Source organism: Corvus hawaiiensis, chromosome Z (genome assembly GCF_020740725.1).
Source record: "Corvus hawaiiensis isolate bCorHaw1 chromosome Z, bCorHaw1.pri.cur, whole genome shotgun sequence".
Taxonomy (NCBI): domain Eukaryota; kingdom Metazoa; phylum Chordata; class Aves; order Passeriformes; family Corvidae; genus Corvus; species Corvus hawaiiensis.
In genome coordinates, this window is record NC_063255.1 from 11,304,492 (window position 1) to 11,326,332 (window position 21,841).

Here is a 21,841-nt window from a genome sequence, read left to right on the forward strand (position 1 = left end):
CTTTTAACACAAAGTAGCTATACTTTGGTGCTGCAGGGATCATGATTCACCAATAGTTGTCAGAATTATCTGACAAAAAATTGGGAGGTTGCTAAGACTTCAAAAGAACATTTTGAACATGTGAAGCACTATAGTAAGGTGTACCAATCCTATGACTTTTATCAGTCTAAATATGCTGTGGACATGAATTTTCTGTGTGCATTTAAGCAAACAACTTCTTGTTGCTTATTTACGCACTGTTCTTCTCTAAATGCTTCTACGAAGTGCTGTACATCTCCCTCCTCACCCCAGCAGAGGAAGTACTTTGCTGTGAAAGCCTAGCTGTGTTAGAGAAATGCAGAGTTGTTAAACACAAAAAAGCTGTGTTATGTTCATTCTCTGTTTTCCTTCTTAGTTTCCTCATTCACCTGTTGTTTGAATCTTTTCTCCCAGAGTCTAGCCCTGCATCATCTCCCAGCTTAAAAAGGGAAGTTTATTCCTGTAATCAACTTCTGCTTTAATTTTCATTTCTCTTTTTATGTACTCTGTATAATTACTGACTAGTGTTCTTTTCCTCTGGTTTCCAACAAACTCAGAATTTGACCCTGCACTGAGTTAAAATTGTTCTTGATGGAGTTGCTGGTGGCTGCAGACTATTCATGTTCTTCATCTGTGATAGGAATCTTTGACAATTAGGCATATTCTTTTTAAAATTTGCTTTCCCTTTCTTAGCTTTGTCTGTGTTTTTCCTCATTATCCTGTAACATCTGATGGTAGGAATATCAGTCCAACTCTAAAAGAAATCCCAGGAGTTCTGTTTCTTCATGCCTTTTCCTGACACTGTACTCCTGTACTGTGCCTCTCTCCTGCAGATGCATCTCGTTTTGCCTGAATTTGATACCATCTCCTCTTTTTAGTACATTTGGAGATATTTTCAGTGGTACTCTGATTATGTCCTGTCTTACTCTGTTCCTGAAACATCAGCCTGTAGCAAGCCTGAGAGAAAAATATAGGACTCTAAATCCTGCATGAGCTGTAGTGATGGTTTTTAGCATTTTATGTATGTAATTCAAAAATCAATCTTTGTGTAATTTAGATTTTGGGTTTTTTACCAAGATGCCGCAAACATTTTTTTTTTTAAGATTTGTTTTAATGATTTTGTTTAAGAGTTCAAGAGATCCTGTTTTCCCAGAAGTGGTGTTGAAAAAGTGAAGTGTAAGCATGAGATGTTTGTTTCAAAAGTTTGGCAAGCTGTAGAAAAACGTGCCAAGTTTCTGCAGCTCCCAGATGGTCAGTAGCATGTCTGAAGAGAGCAGTTTAAGTACTTTAGGGGAGCTATGGGATTTCATGTGCTGTTAAATAAAAAATGTCTAAATCCATCAGGTCTTGTAGGCTGAAGCCATTCCAGATGTATCCAGTTGTCAATAATTTATTCCTTTTTATAGCTTTGCAATAAAGAAGAGAAAATGCTAATTAAATTCTGATTGTAACTGTATAATTTTTTTGTAGTGAAGTCTGCTACTTGGCTGAAATCACTGTAGGTAGATAAGGCTACTGTATCTGTGTACTCACATAAATAGAATTCTATATATCAAAACATTGTAGTCTTTCCTTAAAAATGCTTTGTGTTACTGTTTAGGTGCTTAGTTACAATGTATATATGCATAAATGTTTTAATTTTTCTGGAAATACTGTTTTTATAATCTGTTACAAAGAGGATATGTCCATTGTTAGTGTTTTGTGACTTCACTGCTACAATAGAAAAATTTTATAGCCATCCCAGAGATCTAAAAATTAATGGATCTATTTTTTGTCAGTTTAAATTCTGTATAAAATTTGTTTTCATTTAGCCAAAAGATAATAATATCTTAAATCACTTAAATCACTGGTTTTGCTGATACCTTAGCAAATCATACAATCCTAGTGAACTCCCTGAGATTTTTCTACTCTGGCTCCTGCTTGAAGCAAGTTTGACTACAGTGAGTTGCTCAGGATGTTGTTGATCTGCATTTTGGGTATCTCCAGTGATGGAGATGTGCTTAAACAGAAATTTTTGTGCTTCATTTTCGTGCCTATTGCTTCTTGTCCTGTCATTGGGCATGACTGAGAAGAGTTGATTCCATCTTCTGAACTCCCTGCCCCACTTCCAAACTGGGTAATTTTGCCCCTCAGTAAGATTCCTTTTGAGCCTCCCCTTCTTCAGGCTGCATAGTCCTGTTTCTCTTAGCCTTCCCTTATATGACAGATACTCCAAGCCCTAAGCGGATGCCATATTTATATCAAAGCTTTCCTTTTCAAGACCAGTTCTCCTCACAGTGGTAACATACAGTGGAAAAGCTGTACAGTTCAGCTCAAAAAAGATCCTGAGAAACAGTAAAATGATCTATTTTTTAAATTACTTATTTTGCAACACTACCCCTGTGTTAACTCCCTCCTTATTTCAGCCAAGGTTTATGATTTTCATAAAGCGTTTACTGAAACATTGACTTTGCAACTGTATCTTATATCCGTAGGAATCTTTCAGTATGGCGTTCGATATTTAATATAATCTTCTATGTTTTCCTTCAGAAGAATGACATAGAATGTTCTTTGATTAATGGACTATCTTTTTATAAAGGACTTTTTCCTGATTTTGCGTTACTAGAGAAGCAACATGGCTCATTTTCTCTTAGTAAGGACAGTGCCCTTAGTTTCTCCTGGAGCAGCAATAGAAAGATCTTTTTTTCTGAGTGTTTCAAATAGAACAGAAATGTTTTATCAGACCTTCTCTCAAGAAAATACATGTACTGAGAAGATGACTATTGCACAGCCCTGTGGATATCTCCACATTGTAAGCTGGTAGTCAGCAGTCAGTCTCCTTAGTGGGTGAAACCTTTCCTGTTCCAGCCCTCTGCTGTTGTGTTCTTAGTCTGGGAAGTGATTCTGGCTTTCTGTTGTCCCTTCTCTTGGATCACACTTTCTGGGGCTCACAGGTGGAGTTACATAATTTACTATTCACATACAGAGCACATGCAGCATATTGTTTCTGTGAATGTGCAACTTCTTCTCTCTTGTCCATCTTTATTCTCTTGGCAGACTGTTGACAAATTGGTAGCAAAACCCAGCAGGATTTGGGGAAATATTGGCTTCTATTTGACCCTTCTTTCAGCAGTAACATGTTCTTGCTATGGGTTTATATCCCATTCAGATTGGTGCTTTGAACAATTATGTTCCGTTCATAGAAGTAAAAATGAAGGTTCCTGAAATGCAGCTTTTTGTCTTGCATCTTTTTACTTGCAGAATGCCAGTGCTGTTCCTTCCTTTCTGGTCACTGATGTTATTACTGTAATTGCTCTGTTTTCCAAAACCTGTTTTTACTAAACTCTTTGCTCACAACATTGCACCTTTCTGCATGGCCAGGATACCACCTAACTGAGCTGAGGACCCTTACTCATGTAGGCTTTATTTGCAAGGTCTGTGCTAGGTGTTGAACTAAACTATAATCTTCTACTCCAAAAGTAGTCCACACTAGGTAAATAACAGCATAAAGCTTCTACTGATGCACGTGGAAAATGTCATGTTTTCTTTAGGGTGAACACCTGCCCTTGCAAATGAACTGAGATGAAAAGTGTGCAGCTGGTGGCTAAACTTGGAGGAAATGTGAAAGTTTATTGGAACGTCCTTTTCTTAGCACTCAAACATCACACTTATTAGTGTAATTTGCAAACTAATAATACCTGGATCATAGGGAGAGTTTGACTTCAGTTGCATTGCTTTTCCAGTCTGTTTTTCTATTCCGAGTTGGCTCAGAACTTTCTGAAGTCTTCTTATGACTGCTCTGGAAAACCTGGAGGTGTAATACAACCCAGAGGACTTCTGAAAAATTGAAAAATGGGGAAAGGAATGGGAAGGAAGAATGATGAGTAGGGGAAGATAAAAATTGTTTCATATGAAGTGCATGTGAAAATTACTGTAGTTTTATCCACACTGTATTAAAGTTGAAGCATGTGTATCTCCCAAGACTGTTTTCATACCTTTGCAGTATAATTAATATAAATACATATGTTCCCACTGAGTTTTGCAACAAATGTGGATTTTGAAACAGTTTCAGAGAACATGTGATAACCCCAGAGCCTCATTGATGTTGATGAAAGGCCACCTGTAGGGCTGAAAAGACTGCACATCTGTAACTGCATCTCGCTATTCTGTTACAGTTCTTCATTGTGGTTCAAGTTTTACCTCATTGTTCAAGACAAAAGAAAGCTACATTTTATTGGTTTTGGTCAGCTCTTCTGTTTTGTTCTTTTTCCTAGGAAAGAGCAACATAGTTCATGCTTTCCCAAAGTTGAGTGATTTCAGTATAGCTGTTTACTTTCAACCTCCTTCTTATATTTAAATACCAAAGTTTTCTAGATGTCCTTAGATTCTTACATTATGTTACACTATAGAAATACCAGCTTTTTAGAATGAAAAGAAATTTTAAAATATGACTGTATCATGGCATGTAGGGTTCTGGATATATTTCTTTATGCCTGGCTAGGGATCATTTTGACAATGAGGGGAACTTGACTGAGTTCAAGATTTCTAGTTTTAAGTCATTAAGCTTTGCCTCAGGTTTCTAATGTTGCTTTGTAAATTCACTTGAGGTCACTTCTGTAGTAGTACTTATGAATCCATTTGGTCAGAACAAAAAATGTCCAGTTTCTGAAAACAGTTCAGTATGTCTTATGGGGAAGTAAGTAGAAAAATAATTAATACTAATCATATGCCATGGCAGTTTATTTAGGAGAATGTCAGGATATAAATAGAAATATCCAGTCCCTCTAAATATGTTGACACTGTAATGTTGTTTTGACTACAGGTACAGAGAGGCTCTTGTCAAGTGGGATGAAGCACTTCAATTAACTCCAGAGGATGCTACACTTTATGAGATGAAATCACAGGTAAAGCATGACAATTCTTTCCAGTTTCGAAATTAGAAAACGTTGTGTTTGTGAACATAGTTTAATTGTTGTACACAGGAAGTATGCACAATTCAGGTATTTAATTTTTCCCAACCAACAGGGTGTCTTTTAACAGGAATTCAAATAATGCTAATTTCCCAGCTAGTTATAATAAACATCTTTGTTGGGTCGTGAATTAGGATGCTACATTGCAGGAAAAAAATGGAAATACTTAAAAATTGTATTGGAGGGATCAAGGAGAGCCTTAGTGTGATAGATTAGCGAATTTGACCACTAAAAATCTTCCTGCTCTTTCTAAAGATTGGACTTAATATTATCTACTGTCAATATTAAACTCGGATACTGTATGCAGAGGATTTGCTTCAGTCTGGTTTTGTATTAAGTGTTACATAGATAAATCAGTCGTGTAAAAGACTTTGTAATATCTAATCTAAACCTGCCCTCTTTCAGTTTGAAGCTGTTACCCCTTGTCCTGTCACTCCATGCCCTTGTAAAAAGTCCCTCCCCAGCTTTCTTGTGACTCCCATAGGTACTGAAAGATTCTAGTGAGGCCTCAGATTCTGAGTCTTCTCTCCTCTAGGCTGAACAACCCCAGCTCTCACAGCCTTTTCTCATAGCAGAGGTGCTCCAGCTCTCTGAGTATCTTAGTGGCCTCCTCTGGACCTGCTTCAATAGGTCCATGTCTTTCTTACGCTGGGGACCCCAGTGCTCCAGGCGGGATCTTACAAAAGCAGAGTAGGGGGGCAGAATCCCCTCCCTTCACCTGCAGCTCACGCTGGTTTAGAAGCAGCTCAGGATGAGGTTGGGTCATGTCTGGTCTTTCATCCACAAGAACCCTCAAGTCCTTCTGGGCAAGACTGCTGTCCATGAGTTCTTCTTCCAGTTTGTGCTCAGGTCTGGTATTACCTGACCCAGGTGCAGCACCTTGCACTTGCACTTGTTGAACCTCATGAGGTTCCCAGGAGCCCACTTCTCAAGTTTTCCAGGTTCCTTGGGGTGTCATCCTTCCTTCGTTGTGTCAAGGGCACCACTCAGCTTTGTGTCATCTGGAAACTTTCTGATGGTGCACCTGTCCCCACTCTCTGTCACTGATAGTGAAGATCATTGCTCCCAAAACAGAGCCCTGAGGGACACCACCCGTCACTGGCCTCCACCTGGACACAGAGCCATTGACCACAACCCTCTGGCTGTGTCCCTCCAGCCAGATGGACAGTTCCTGACCCACAAGTCATTCCACCCTTCAAATCCATGTCCAATATGGAGATAACGATGTTGTATGAGACCATTTTGAAGACCTTACAGAAGTCCAGGTAGATGACATCAGTCATTTTTCCTGTGTCCACTGTTGCAGTCACTCCATCAGAGAAGACCACTTGGTTGCTCAGGTATGACTTCATGACTTGCCCTTTAGTAAAGCCATGCTGACTGTTTTGGATCATGTGTTGCACGTGCCTCAGCATTGTTTTTGTGAGGTTATGCTCCACGATTTCCCCAGGCACAGAGATGAGGCTCACCAGTCTGCAGCTCCCTGTGTCTTCCTTTCTCTCCTTTTTAAAACTGAGGGTGATATTTCCCATTTTCCAGCCACTGGGTCTTCACCTCATTGCCATGAATTTTCAAATATATTGGAGATAACAGCCAGTTCCCTCAGGATTCTAGGATGCCGGTAGAGCTGTGGCTATTTAGTTTCATCAAGCAGTCTGAAAAAAATACATTTGTTGAAGAAGAGAGGAAAAGAGATAAAAATTATTCAGTAATGTATTATGTAACTTTTAGGAAATTTGCTGTACTGTTTCGTTTTAAAATATTTGTTGTTCCTCTAATTTTTCATTGTATAAAAACCCCAGTCAAAACCCTAACAACCCCCACTTCACCAAAAAAGAAGCCAAAAAAACCCAAACCCCAACAAACCCCAAGAACCAATGCTGGTTTTTTTCCAAGATGTGGTGGCTACTTTTTGCTTTTTTTAATGGATATTTCCACATCTTCCCTTCACAGTCATCTTGTCTTGTGAAGAAAGTTTGATTCTGCAAAAGAATTAATTGAATAATCATAACTTCATTTAAATACAGTAATACAGAAGGATGCTTTTGTTTTATATAGCTGCAGAAGGTTTAGATCTTACTGGGTTATGCATGTAGTCTGAGAGATATTTTATGGCTTAAAGGTTTTTCTTTAAATTGTTTTGGGAGAAGTGTATTGTTGCCTTTCCGTAAGTGTTAGTGTAAATGAAAGGTCTGTCTGGCCTAGTGGGATGGCTGGGAAAGAGTTGCACAAATAGCACGAGCATTTAGCAATACTTCTCTCCTGATCCAGCAAGCTTTGGCGCTGGGACTTCTCTGTGTTTAGAAGTGCTTGAAAGATTTTTCTTAAAAAAATTTTTCTCAATGCGTTCTGTTCTCATGTAAACTTCCAGCATCTGCAGAGCTATATATTAAGGAATTTCAAATCCTGATTATGCATTATTGGAAGAGATGGTATAATATAATCCTGCTTTAATTAGCAGCATTCCAGATTGCTGTAATTGCTCATTGTGTTAAATTATGTAGGAGTTTATTTGTATATTTCATTTTTGACTTCACTAGTAAAGAAAATCTGTTAAGATGTGATGATGGTATTGGTAAGTTTTATTATCATAGTCTAAGCATTTAACTCTGTTTTGAATAAAAAAAAAAGCTGTTGAAAATTTCAGGACAGTTCTGCTCAGTGGGACAAATTAGTGAACAGCTCCCTTGAACTGTACTTTATTATGGTCTTAAGTGAATGCAAAAATTTAAGATAGGTCCCCAAAAGCGCTCTATTTAATTGAAATTATACCAAAATTAAGTATTTTTGCACTGAAAATAGCAGGAGAACTGTGAAGTGTGTAAGCTTACCTGGATCTGAGCTATGACGCAATGAATTATCCAAAGAGGAGCTTACTACAGTGTGCTTTAATCAGTGCTCCAGATGCAATACCTAATACTGAGGGGCTGTTGATAACTTGGCTTCCTAGTCCCTGTATTTCAGCAAAATGGCAAAGGTGAGCTAGAGGCACACAGCTTTTCTGCTGACCAAGAGGAACTGAGAAACAGCTGTGTGACTCTGATTCATCTTGTGAATTAGCTTTCCTTGTCTAGTGAAACCATTGGAGAGTAATGAAAGCTGAAAAAACCAGAGGAGCCGAGGCCTTTGCTTCCACCATGCCTTTGCTTTGTTTCCTGAGAGTAGTTCTGGACAGTAGCACCATTTCTTTTTGATTTTACTTTCTTGTATTGCTTAACACTTGTTACACTGTGACTGTTAAACAAGAAAAGCTTGTGTACAAAGTATATATTTATAAAACTATTTCTTGACTCTTTTTAATAAAACACCTAATGTTTCAATTGGTAATGTCTCTTCGTACATGCAAATAATTATTGCAGATGTTGTTTTGCAGTATGACTTAGGCTTACTGGAAGCTGTCTAGTATAATGTGTAATTTGATACCTTTGTACTTCTAATGGTACTGATGTGAGCTGTAAAAACCCACTTTTGCCAAAATAGAAATACGTAATGCATTCAAAAAATATTGCGGCCAATATTTAAAGGATACTGCCTTAGAGCTAGCTGTGTTATTCCAGTCCAGCATACCAGCACAAATACTGCAGCTATTACAGTGTAGCTCAGTGAAAATGTTTCAGAAGAACTGTACACCAACTTCAGCAAGGCCTTGACCAGCACTGGGTCTGTAAAAATCCCCCTGTCTTGGTATGCGGGTCATATAATGGAGGAGGAGACTCGTGTTAGGAATGACTTTGTGCAATATGCAGAGATTCTTTATGGTCTATATTAATTTTCTTTCAGTGAGAAAATGTCTATTCATGAAGTAACTTCTTTTGAGAATTAACAGTGGAGGATGAAGTGGGGGTTTTTTGCTCAGGCTTGAGTATCTGTCTTATATCCTTACATTTATTAGGATAACTTTATGTTGGATTACATAGCAGCTTCTCCATTCATTAATATTTCCTTTCTCAACAGCAAACTTAAAATTTTCAATACTGAATTGTTTAATGTCCAGCTCAGATAGATATTTTAATGGCACTGTAGGAATCTGTTTGTGGTAAGTTCTTAAAGATCTGTATTTTAACAGATGTGGGACAAATGTCTTTCAGTATTTCTGAAGGGTGGAAATAGTGTTAAAAGTTCCTAGTTGTCAAAGATACTTGAAGTAAATGTATTTCCAGAAAATCACATGGGAACTGAGGAATTACTCAATTGCTTCAAAAAAACCATAGAACTTGATGAGATTTTTTTTCCATTGCTTTCAGCTACTCTTTGATCATTTTAAAACAGATTTTTATGGTTTTTGAGAGGTTAGGGGTGCACTTTTCTTTGCGTGCAAGATCTGTCAGTATACATACTTGATATTCCATTACCAGCCTAAGTTGCAAGAACAATGACTGGCAGGTAAATGTTTATGCAACTCCATTTCTGCATTTGTGTTGAAAACCAAAAAAGACCCAACAACAGCAGCTCAGTGTTGATTCTGATGTTAGATAAATAGTACCGTAAGTATATTCAAAGAAATGTATAAAGACTGCCTATATTAATGCAGTCACCAAGACTGCTTGAATTTAATTGTGGGCTTAATATCTTAGATATTGACTGGATTGTTTTATTACTGCTTTGGCTTACAAAGATGGAAGAGCAGACTTTGACATATTCTTTGATTTTGTATCTGAACATTTGGCGACTGGACCATCTGGGACATTGTTGGGTGAGGAGAGCTATCAGAGGACTTGATACATTGTGTCATGTGTATAACAAATGATCTTGTTCTGCTGTTCAGTACTGCCCCTGAGCATTCACCTGGTTCGTGTTGCTTATCTCGTGGTACTTGCACCTCCGATCTCAGATAACTATGCAACTATGACAGAATTTTTAAAGTAGACAATACAATTGTTTTGTACATATTTTTAGAAACAAGTGAATTCAAATGTAAACTGTCAGGTTAAGTTCCTTATAATAATTTTTTTGGATGTTTTTTCATCAGCTGTATGAGAATCTAGTTTCCTACAATGCTGCATTCTCAATTTGCATTCATTGAACAGGACCAGGATTTCAGATATATGTCTCTTCTTTGTTTTTATATATGAAACCCATCATATACAAATAATTCCACTTCCCCTCTTCTAAAGGTTTTCTTAATCTTGAACTCAGTGAAGAAATAATAGCAACTTCTACCCATCTCTCTTCCTACTTAAGAAATTACAAGGTTGCTAAGACATGACCAGGCTTAGAATCCCAATTTCAGATTATAACAAATCAACTAGTAAGTGTGATTATTTTTAATTTCTTTTTTTTTTAATGGGGTATGTGCTGAGAAGAGTTAACCATCAAAACATTAGTGTGAACTCCAGAAATCTAAATTGCAAAGAAGTGTTTCTGTGTGTGCAATTAAGTAATTGCACCACACAGTGTAATTGTAATAAAGGTGTAATTCCTTTAGAGCATGGATGAATGTAAACTGCTTTTATGGGTAGGATGAATTTTATTCATCCGTATTTTGAAATGGGTTCCTGGATGGAAAAAGGAATTGGATCAGTTTCACTGGACGTGGAATGTATCTATATATAGTGATTCAATCCACTGAGCTCATTTAAAACCAGAACTTACTCAGATTCATAACACTTCCAAAATATTGTGGGTAGGACAGGATGGGTCACTCTACTGCCTGGATTTCTAATACTTGGTTAGTCTCCTGATGACAGTTGCCATGTTTAATTGGCTTTTTGCCACTGAGTTCTTCTAATTCTTCCAATCTCTCATGTATGACTTATTCTAAAGCTAGATCTGTTAAAATAAGTCATTTATGGGACATGGATGTTTTTTGTTTTAAAGCATGTAATAAGGGTAAATCTCTTGGAATAAAGCAAGTCCTGAAAATCCACATACTGAACATCTTTATACGACATTTCACTCCATGAAGGGGTGTGTGTGTGTGTGTGTGTGCGCGCGTGCAGTGAGAGCCTTGAGATATTTTTTCTGCTTCGTAAATTTTTTCTTGTAATTTTTGGATCCGTTTTTAGACTGTTTTCTAATCGAGTATTTTATATATATTTTATATTTATGTATCACTATCTATACACACATCACTTTACCTGTATACTGTATTTGTATATTCTGTGAGTGTGTGTATGTGTGTGTATATATATATCTACACACGCTTGATGTGGCTGCAGGTTGCATGTGACAGGCATGTTGTGTGACAAGGGGGGCTACAGCATGTGTAGTTCCTGTTTGGCTTTGTCTTGCCCATGTGGCCTACCCCATTAAAAGGACTGGGCACCACTTGTCAAATCTCTGCACAGGAAATCTTCATGCTTGTGGTGTTTTTTATTCCTTGTTCAGCGTGGTTTTTCAGGTGAAGAATAGCTGGTTTGATGGTTCACTTTCCAAGTAGCATGCAGAGCTGTTTTTTTAAAGTGATAATTATATAAAGTCAGAGTAACCCAGGACAAGGCTGCACACATTCAGGTTTGCCACTGTCTGTTCATTTTGATGACCTCTTCACCTGAAAACAAAAGTGTAGGAAAATAGTGTGCATTAATAAGTTTATTCTTTTGCAATGACTGACAAGAATAGCTGAGTCATTTTATTAGTAACTGAACAAACTACCTATGCTGGATAAAATGCGTATACATTCAAATGTGTGTTTGTTTGAATGTAGTTTGAGAATCTAATGCCAAGAGTTACTAGGAGCAAAGTAATTACTACATGATCTGGAAGAGCATATTTAAAGTAGCTGTTTACGCTAGTACACACAGTAGTCATAAATAAAGTGGAATAATTGCCTTTATTAGTAAGATACTAATTCAGTAAACAAACCAGTAAAATTCATTAAACACTACAAAAGATATCCTAAGCACTTACACAGATGTTTTGTAATTAGTTTGCAGCAGAAGGTACTAGTAGGAAATACTAAATACTTAGGATGCATAAAAATGCTCCTATGAGTGTATACTTGGATTTTTTTCTCTTATGAGAATAAATATGTTAAGACATTAAGGCACTGATATAAAAGGTAGCTGATAGATGCAAAATCCCTTCATCTTGATAGAATGTACACCTATCCACTAGTAACAGTTTGATTCACTTCACACATTTGCTGCAGGTAAGAGAAACTACTCATACAAATGTAATTGATCTGAAAGTTTTGGAAAAATACATTCGTCACAAACTTTGATACAAAATGCAGTCATTGAGAACTGTTGAGCAGAAAAAGAAGGGAAAATGATATATAACTATGGATTTTTTAAAAAATATTTTTTAGGTATTTCTGAATTCTAAGGTACAGTCTATTGAACAGAATTTGAGTGAAGCCATAAGACTAGTCTTTAGAAAAGTTTAGACATACTAGAACAGCAGAAGTATCAACCCAAACCCATAGCTTTATCAGAAGCTATGCTTATGATGTTCCTTGGTTTCTTCAGTACAGGGTTACTTTATGTAGTAAATCTTTGCCTTCTCCTTTCCCTCCTCCCCTTTTTTTTTAGTGTGCTGCTCACTTCTATGTTGTGGATGTACTGTTTGTTAATTAGAGTAAATACTCAAGATCGTCACATTTGAATCTTTCTCTACTCCACACTCATACCATAGAACAGTAAGGTTAAATCTGTTTTGGACTTCAGCAATAGTCCTAATACGTTCTAATATTATTCATCATAGTTGTGGTCAGTTGGGATGAAAGTGGTTGCCCACATATGAGTCTTACCCTTGTGGTTGACATTCTCATCATACTGCAGGAATGCAGTTGTCATTTGTTTCTTAACGCTGGTATCTATCACTGTAGCATGTGGGTGTCTGAAATCATGATCTCAGAGTGATGCAGGTCTTCAGGTGATGTGCCAATCTCATGGTGGTATTGGAAACGTAAGGCAAGCTTTGAGCCACGTTATGTATTGCTAACTGTGATTTATAGGCTTAATTATGGACATTCAGTGCAAGAAGAATAATCCTGTGATAGCTGCTGAGTAACAGAGATTTTCACATTCAGAAACCACTTTTTTCCTTACTTAACGTAGGTGACTTCATGTCTAAGTTAGGCTCTGCAGAACGCTTGTTTTCTAAATACAACAGTCATTGTTAAAGTCTGTTTCCATGCTGAGTTGCAGGGATTGTTTCTATAATTATATCATTTGCACTGCAACTGTCTTTGGTAGATTTCAGTTCTCTATTAAAAAGGATAAATACAATCCAAGAGTTTTTCAACGATACTTGCACATTTATTATGTTTAGTTCTTGTAGTGGTTTGGTCCAAAATACTTATTACTGTTTATCTGCTGTGAGATAAGAATTAGGAGAAATGCAAAGCAGGCACCAAACTTGAAAGAATATAAAGAAGTTTATTAACAGACCTAAAAGAGGGAAAAAAAAAAAATTATACCACACCTTCAGAACTCTCCTCCTCCCCCCACCTTCCTCCCTTCTCCCACTGACAATGTTCAAAGACAACCCTTAAGATGTTCAGTCTGTTTACCACTTCCATAATAACCTTGTTCAGTCCATTTAGAAAGAGAAGTCTCTTCTTGCTCATGCTATGAAAACATTATCACAACGAGACAGCCGCCCACTTCCAAATATTGTTCAGTCCATTTAGGAAGAGGAGTCTCTCTGCCTGCGTGTGAGTCCTTTCCCCCGACTTGCAGCTTTTCCCGCAACTGCTTTCGAGGGTCCACTCTTGAAGTTTTTTGGGGTACAATTTTAAGGTTGAGCCGTTCAGAAACAAAAACAGAGGCCCTTCTCCTTCCCTGGGAGCAAAGGGTCTTCATCATCTTCATCTTTAGGACTATCTCTGGGAGCATCTCTAGGGACTGAGGTTTTCTCCTTTCCCATTTGGAGCAAAAGTCCTCATCTGGTCCATCTCTCCCTGTCCAAACTCCTCATGAAATTACAGCTGCGTCAGCATCTGCCTATCTCAGCGCAGGTGCTTTTGCTTACGAGTTGAACACTCCACCCCCCATATCTTCATGGAATTACAACAGGATACTCTGATATATCATAGCTTCACAACAGAATTTCAGCTTTAAGCATCTCCTCTCTCTCTTCCCTCAGGTTTTCAGCTCTTCACAGCAATAAAAGCGTTACTCTCACCTCGGCCTTGCAGCTTTGCAGCTGGAATGTTGAATTTTTCTTATCGCAGTGGAGAGGGGGGAGCCGAGCCGCTCCGGCTGCCCACGGCAAGGCAGTGGGGGGGGTTCCACGGCTGGAACAGGTCCACTGGCTTCAGGATGGCTGTGGCCCGGCCCGGCCTGGCCCTAGCAGGGCCTGGCCGGGCCCGCTGGCCCCCACATGGGCCCTGCAGCCGCCTGTGCCAGCGCCGGAAACGAGAGAGAGCTTGGAGGGGGAGTTTGCCTATTCTTAAATGTGGATCACAGAGGTGGTCACAACTTTAAGTGGCTTAGAGAATTGTCCATATTCAAACTGGCCAGCTGATAGGTTCTATCAGTTCCCAGAGGAAACTGTAAGCACCCCTTAGCAAGGACGTCCCTTCCGGGACTATGCTTGCTAACCTATGACAGTTCTCCATGTGTTTGTCCAGAGTATTCTGTTATGCTTCTATTGGCTTTAGGGTTTGTTGACAAGGAGAGACACCTTCAGAAGCAATTAATCTACTTCTAATGGATTCACTTAAATTGTTTGGGCGAATCATCCTGTAGCATGTCTCTTTCTCTCTGTGGGGATTGAAATGAGTCTGGGTGACTATCTGACATCAGACAACTAACTTTTAAGCTAAGAAAAACTAGGTAAGATGAATCTGGTTCTTAGTTATTGAAACAGTGGTTGTTGCCTGGGAAATCACAGAAAACTTGAATTTATTTTCAGTTTTGCTTATTTTTCTTCCTTTTCTTCTTCTATTTCTGTTACAGGTCCTGATGTCTTTACATGAAATATTCCCAGCAGTGCATGCAGCAGAAATGGCTGTCCAGAGAAACCCACGTTCCTGGGATGCCTGGCAGACTTTGGGACGTGCCCAGCTTGGATTAGGAGAGATAGCACTGGTAGGATAACAAAATTAATTGTGTGTGAGAAGGAAAGTACAGAAATACCAAGGTTGCTGTATATCCTTATGGTAACTTGAACATAGACAAGGAAAAAGATTGGTATTATTATTTATTATTATTTATTGGCAGTGTTCCCTCTGCTTTACTGTGTTTCACAAATGCTTCTTGTGTGGTTTTGTTGCTGGACTTGTGGAAGACCTGTCTAGCTCCAAGACTTTTGTGTCATATATTGTATTTATGTGGTGGCTTTAGGCAGTAGAACAATTACGTTGACATAACTGCACACACTACATTCTGTGTGTAGTACTGCTACAATGCAGCTCACCATGGTTTAAAGATGAGGGTAATGTGAAGTCCCAGCCTCAGCTGATAATTCAGGCTCAGTTTTCATACATGCCTGCTTATAAAATTCTAGTGTCTTGTTTTCCTTGTGTCCTGCTCTCCTGCTTCACATGCAGCAAATCACGTTCCTGCTTTCCTCTGGCTCCCTAACTCAAATGGTTGAAGTTGCTTCTTCATTTAATAAGATAGCAAAAAGCCAGGGATGCTCTGCAATAGCTGAAGTGCTTCTTTTTTTCTAGAATATAATAGTTTCCTGCTACTTTCTGTGAAAACACAGTAGGTAAACTTTCAAATTCAGACACATTCACAGAAGTCCATTAGAAAAACAGTGCATCATGAACACTCAAATGAAAAGAGATACTGGTTGTATTTGGAATAGACGTAGCTGTGTGCTGTTTTGATACAAATAATTTTGTTGGTAATTTAGAGTGTTTTTGCAAAGTTACAATGTTTGGTCTGAAAATTTTCAAGAATTAAAAAAAATAATAGGGGTTTTTTTTGATGGAGGTTAACAATTCATGCAAAACTAATTTTTAAAATGTAATAAGGAGCAGTATTAAAAGCCCCAGACAAACCAAAACAAACGCAAACAATGTGAATCACCTAGAGTCATAGAATGGTTTGGGTTGGAGGAAACCTTAAAGATCATCTAATTCCAGCCCTGCTGTGCCATGGGCAGGGACACCTTCCACTACACCGAGTTGCTCAGAGCCCCATCCAACCTGGCCTTGAACACTCCAGAGATGGGGCATCCATAGCTTCCCTGGGCAGCCTGTTCCAGAGTCTCAGCACTTTCATAGTAAAGAATATCTTCCTAATACCTAACCTAAATTTCCCCTCTTTCAGTTTGTATCCATTATTCCTTGTCCTACCATTGCAGTTCCTGACAAAGAGTCCCCTTCCCTGTAGCCCCACTTCAGATACTGGGAGGTTGCTATAAGGTCTCCACTCAACCTTCTCTTCTCCAGGCTGAACAGCCCCAATTTTTCAGCCTGGCTTTACAGGGGAGGTGCTCCAGTCCTGTTAGACAAAACCTAAGACAATAGCTGTGTGTTGCAGATGTGTGCTCCCTTTGTTGGTGCAGTACCATAATATGAAATATCTCATATAAATCCATGCATATCTGCATTTCAACACTGGTGACATTCCATGGCTTTTTGTGGTGTAGAAGGTAAGAGTAGATAGTCTGTTCTGTCTGGATCTTTTCCTTTTAAGTGTTTGAAGCTGTCACTGTAAATTATGTCTGAGAATTTTAAATGCACTAGTCTCAGGAAAATCAAAGTTCCATTTCCTTCAAGGATCCTAACTAACTGATGCTGTTCATTCTGTAAAAAATGCTACAGTTGCTGTAATATCAGTTATATATAGTGATATACCCATACTAGTTACACCCACCAGGTCGATTCACCAGATCCTATAAGCTTTGTCTACATAGACAAAGCATGAAACACCAGTGGGAGTGGATATCTTGAGTGCTGGGGACCTAGTGTTCACGTTATATTAATTTTGTTTGATTTCAGAGTAGCACTTCAGGTGCCCTCTTAGAATACATTGTTGAGCTTAATTAGAAAGGGATCTAATTTATGCATCTGAGACCATTCAGTGATGCAAAGCAAAGCATTTTAAGTGGGAACAGTCAGAGATTTGCATCAAAGCACTTCATCCATCTGAAACACCACTCTAGGTGCTCACGTTATTGTTAAATTGACCTTACTGTTGGTGAAGAGGGAGGAGGGGTTATGATCAGGTAGTTTGCCCTCTTAATGTTTTTGATTGTCTCTGAGTAGAGAGCCCGAGGTGTGCAAGCTCCTGTTGGTGTCTCCAGTGCTTTGGTACTGCGTGTTCATACTTCACTGCCTTTCTGTCTTTAGGTTGAACTGCTTTCTGATGAATACGTTCTCAAATACAGAGAACTTGGAGAGTTATTCTAAAATGCAGATAATGATCACTATTTGTTTTCAAACCAAGCAATTTTTAAGAAGTCTTAAGCGGTTAAGACTGAAGGAGTTTTAAAATGTTAAATGAGTTCGTAATTATTGAACTGGAGTGGGAGTCTTCTTGACCAAGTGGTTTAAGTCATAATTATCCTTTTTCTACTAGTCCTTCATTGTCATGGTTTTCTGTTTTTTCCCTGTATAATATTTTTTACAAAGAAAAGTTAATAAAGTTAATATCAGGGCTTTTTAGTAATTTTTTTTTGAGATTTGGGAATTACTACCCTTCTCAAAAACTGCTTCTTCTGTTTCTTTGTTTCATTTCTCCCCCATCAACATCTGTCTTCATTACCCACATCCTGCCAAATGGTCTGTTGTGAATACTTCTATTACTTCACAACGAATGATGCATTTTTTCTTAGGGAAAAAAACAATTTACTGTATTTTAATTTCAAGTTTCCCAGGTCCAAAATGCTGCTTCCAAACAAATCTTATTTATATTATGAGCTGTGTAATAATAAAGAAAGATTTGCTTAGTTTTTGTCAAACTTGTGACAGAAAGAATGAGGTAAATTAGTCCCATTTTATTTAGCTTTTATAAAAGTTGTTTGCTCTTTTTTTCTCTGAATTTACTAAATAGGGTAATTCAACAGTAACACTTATATGTGAGCAAGGAGAACTTTATTTCTGTAAAGGCAGAAATTCCTTAAATTCTACAAATCAATGTGCAGAGCACACCTGAGTAAACCTGCAATGTGAATGTAGAAACTGTAGAAATATAGTCAGGCTTGCAGTATTTCTCTCATTTCATTGTAAATATTTGGTTTTACAAATCACATTTCCTGTACTTCTGATGACATCTTAACCAGTTAGCAATTTCACACTAATAGCTTCATTAGAACAGTTCCTCCCATGAGACAGAGTGAGCCCCATGCTTTGATTAATCAAGGAAAAAAAAAAGAAAACCAAACAAAAGCAATATTAAAAAGAAAAACCAAAACCAAACCCACAAAAAAATCAAGGACTGAATGAAAGCACTGGGTCTTCCACTGTGGTGGAGTTCATCAGCCATGTGACATGGTCATGGGCAGCCAGCTCCAGGTGGCCCTGCTTGAGCTGGGGCTTGGCCCAGATGACCTCAGAAGGTCCTGGCCAACCTCAGCCATTCTGTGGTTCCGTGACTTCAGCTTCACCCTGTTCTGGGTCCCTGTCAAATCTGGAGTACTGAGGATCACAAAGTTGAGAGGGTAGGTGTGTAAATATGCACCAGCTGTGCATGGGTTGTGTTTGATGTTTTGAAGGATGTGGTTCCCTGTATTCCTGCTAAGTAGTTAGTGCTTTAGTGGTCTTTAAGTGTGGCACAATATTTTGTCAGGAGAATCACGCCTTGACAATATGAATCCTCAGGTGAGCCCTTTCATCTCTCTTGAAAGAAATAGTTTTAGGTCTTCTAGATAATGATGGGAGCTTTGTACTCCAAGGAGAGAAATGTCTGTGTTTTATTGGAATGAAGCTGATTAACATAACTAATTCTGAATTTGAGGTAATTTTTCAACATGTTACTAATGTTAGCATTTAGAAACATAGAGTATTTTGGTAATAAAAAGGAAATTAGTGGTTGACCTTGCACTGAAAAGTCAAAGTATTTAGGAAATGCTCAGTTAAGAGAAAAAGTACCATGCTTTGTCAGTTAAAGTGGGGTTCTGTTAAATTCTTTTCAACAGCTTTAAACAGTCCAACTGAGTTACTGAGGTAATAGTTAGTAACATTAGCTTTGCCGGGACAGTCCTGTGTTAGTCCTGCCCTCTCCATCTACTATAGAGTAACCCTTTTTTATTCTTTAACCACTGTTGGAAATCATAAATAGATTTTGTGATAGTGCTTGTTAATGCACAAAAAGATCTTACAGTCTGAGGCAATTTTTATTTTCCATCAAGAAAGCAGAAGGGCAAGCAAGTCTCCGAAAGTTTAAATGCCCTTTTCAGCTACATTTTTCAATGCTACATTTCTGCCAGGGGTACTCAGTTCTTGCAAGTCATTGTGGCTGATTTAGCTGGCACCTCCTGTTAGTAGTTACCTTTGTCAGATGCTCAGGACTTTTGAGGAGTGCATTTCTCAACATCTAGACCATGTAATTGAAAGTGTTAGCTAAAACAGATGAACAGGGTAAGACAAACAGGGATGTTGAAGAAAGTTTATTTGAAAACTGTTTTAAAGTTCCTGCAATAATTTTGGCAGTATAATTTGGTAATAAAGAAGTAAATGTTTTCTTGGATTTTCCTGATTTGCAAGGTAAAAGTACTCATATCACTTAAGCTTTATTTTCTTAGGCTGTGTCAGTTTCTAGGCTGGGATTGAGTTTTGTGGTTGTTTCCTTGGTTATCCTGGATTATATCCATGCATCTGGTAGAGCACAGTGTAGAGGTCTCTGTGGTAGAAGCAGCCTGAAGCAGTGACTTCAGCAGAACATGCTGCAGCTTTGCAGGGGGGTGCACTGAGGTGTAAGGGCAGAAAGGCACTAAATGTGAGGAAAGAGGGCTGTGAAGAAATGAGTTGGTGCAAAATGATATCTGTGAAATCTGTCACTGAAGCAAAAGAAAGTGCAAGAGGAGGATAAGGAGGATACAAACTTCTTCAAAAAGAGAAGAAGGAAGGTGGGGAAATGAGTATATCTCACACACATCTACCAGATGGGAACAAAGACTTTCATGCATTTGTAACTTAATGGAATCCCAATAAGCCTAAGACAAAAATAGTCTTTCACATCTGGAAAATTACTGTATTTCAGGTATTTTCTCCAAAACATGAGAGCTCAGGAACCTTTGAATAAAATGGTTTTGTAAATGTAAGAAGAGGAAAATATTACATGTTCACCTCATTTTGTACGACACTAGAATTACTTTTTATGAAATTTCCAGAGAGAATGTTTTATTGAAAAGAAGAAATAGTCTGAACAGAAAATTACACAGAAAAGTTCAAGATGACAGTTTAAAGAAAAAAAAAAAAAGCACAAACAAAACAAATTTGCCATTCAGATTATACCATAGAAACTATTAAACTAGTGTGAAAGTTCCTGAAAGGATTGGATTATTTTTCTTGTTTGAAGAAGAGAAATGTCACGAGGACTCTTTAAATATACTAAAACGTCTTAGTTCCCTGTTTTCTGCATTACTATGATAAATGCTTCTGTAAAAATTATTTATGTTCATGGTGAGTAGTACAAAAATAAGACTTAAATTCCAGTAATATATTGTCATAGAATCATAGAAAGCTTTGGTTTCAAAGGGACCTGTAAAAGTCCTCTAGTCCAATCTCCCTGGCGGTCAGCCAGGACATCTTCAACTAGAGCAGGTTGCTCAGAGCCCTGTCCAAGCTGCCCTTGAATGTTTCCAGGGATGGGGTATCCACCACCTCTCTGGGCAACCTGTTCCAGTGTCTCAGTAACCTCATTGTAAACAATATTGTCCTTACATCTAGCCTAAATCTACCCTTTTTCAGTTTAAAGTCATTAACCCTTGTTCTGTCGCTGCATATCCTTGTAAAAGTCTCTCTCCAGCTCTTTTGTGGGCCCCTTACAGGTACTGGGAGGCTGCTGTAAGGTATCACTGAATCTTCTCTCCAGGCTGAACAGCCCCAATGCTCTCAGCCTGTCCTCACAGGAGCTGTGCTCCAGCCCTCTGATCATCTTTGTTGCCTCCTCTGGACTTGCTCTGTCCCTGTCCTTCCTGTGCTGGGACCCCAGAGCTGGATGCTGTGCTCCAGGTGGGTCCCAGCAGAGCAGAGCCGAGCAGAGGGGCAGAATCCCCTCCCTCCCCTGCTGCCCACGGGGCTCTGGATGCAGCCCAGGACACGTTTGGCTCTCTGGGCTGTGAGTGCCATGGCCAGGGCATGTCCAGCTTTTCATGCACCTGCACCCCCAGGGACTATGCTGACTGCTATAAAAACACACAAACAAAAAAAAATTGCATACTGAAGATCATTTAACACAGAAAAAGATTGCTTCACTGATAAACATCCTTTGAAGCAGGTCAGAAAGTGTCAGCCAATTGTAACATAAAGGCCTAATACATACCTTGGTAGCAGATACAGACTCTTAAAGTTTTCCCCCTGGCTTTTTTAGGTGTTTCTGTGTAGCGACAGTTACTAAGTCCATGTGTTACAGAAACTTGTAAAAAAAGTGCAGTCTGATCAGAATTGCCCTTCACATTTGAAGACTGTTCCAACCAGCAGAAGAGAGTGCTCATGGGACAAGTGAAAGATTGTTTGCTATGGAATACTATTTAGTGAGAAAAACATAAAATACTTTAAAAATACAGATTTTTCAAATACTGTAACTCCACAAGCAGGAATGTCTTGCAGTAGGTTTTACATTGCACTTCCCTACAGAAGCAAAAGCAGATACATGACTGTACTGATTTAAAGTGCTGTAGTCCTTAAATGCAGGGTCTCTAAAATCTCAGCTACTCTTTAAAATGAGGCTAGAAATATCAATTTTATGTAGTGTCACTGTGTTTTCCTATAATGCGACAGGCAATTGGAGAAAGCGATTTACATCTCCATTAGGAGAAGAATTAAAAGTAGCACTGTTATTTTCTTTTCTTCTGTCTTAATAGAAATT

At 38.5% G+C, this 21,841-nt stretch overlaps 1 protein-coding gene across 1 annotated transcript in view; it reads left to right on the forward strand.

Annotated features, from left to right (window-relative positions):
• TTC33 (tetratricopeptide repeat domain 33) overlaps nt 1-21,841 on the forward strand; it is a 46,690-nt gene that overhangs the window by 19,180 nt on the left and 5,669 nt on the right. Inside the window, exons 3-4 of the mRNA XM_048292044.1 lie at nt 4,820-4,901; nt 14,813-14,944. Of these exons, the coding sequence (XP_048148001.1) occupies nt 4,820-4,901; nt 14,813-14,944 (214 nt within the window). The remainder of the gene's footprint in view (nt 1-4,819; nt 4,902-14,812; nt 14,945-21,841) is intronic.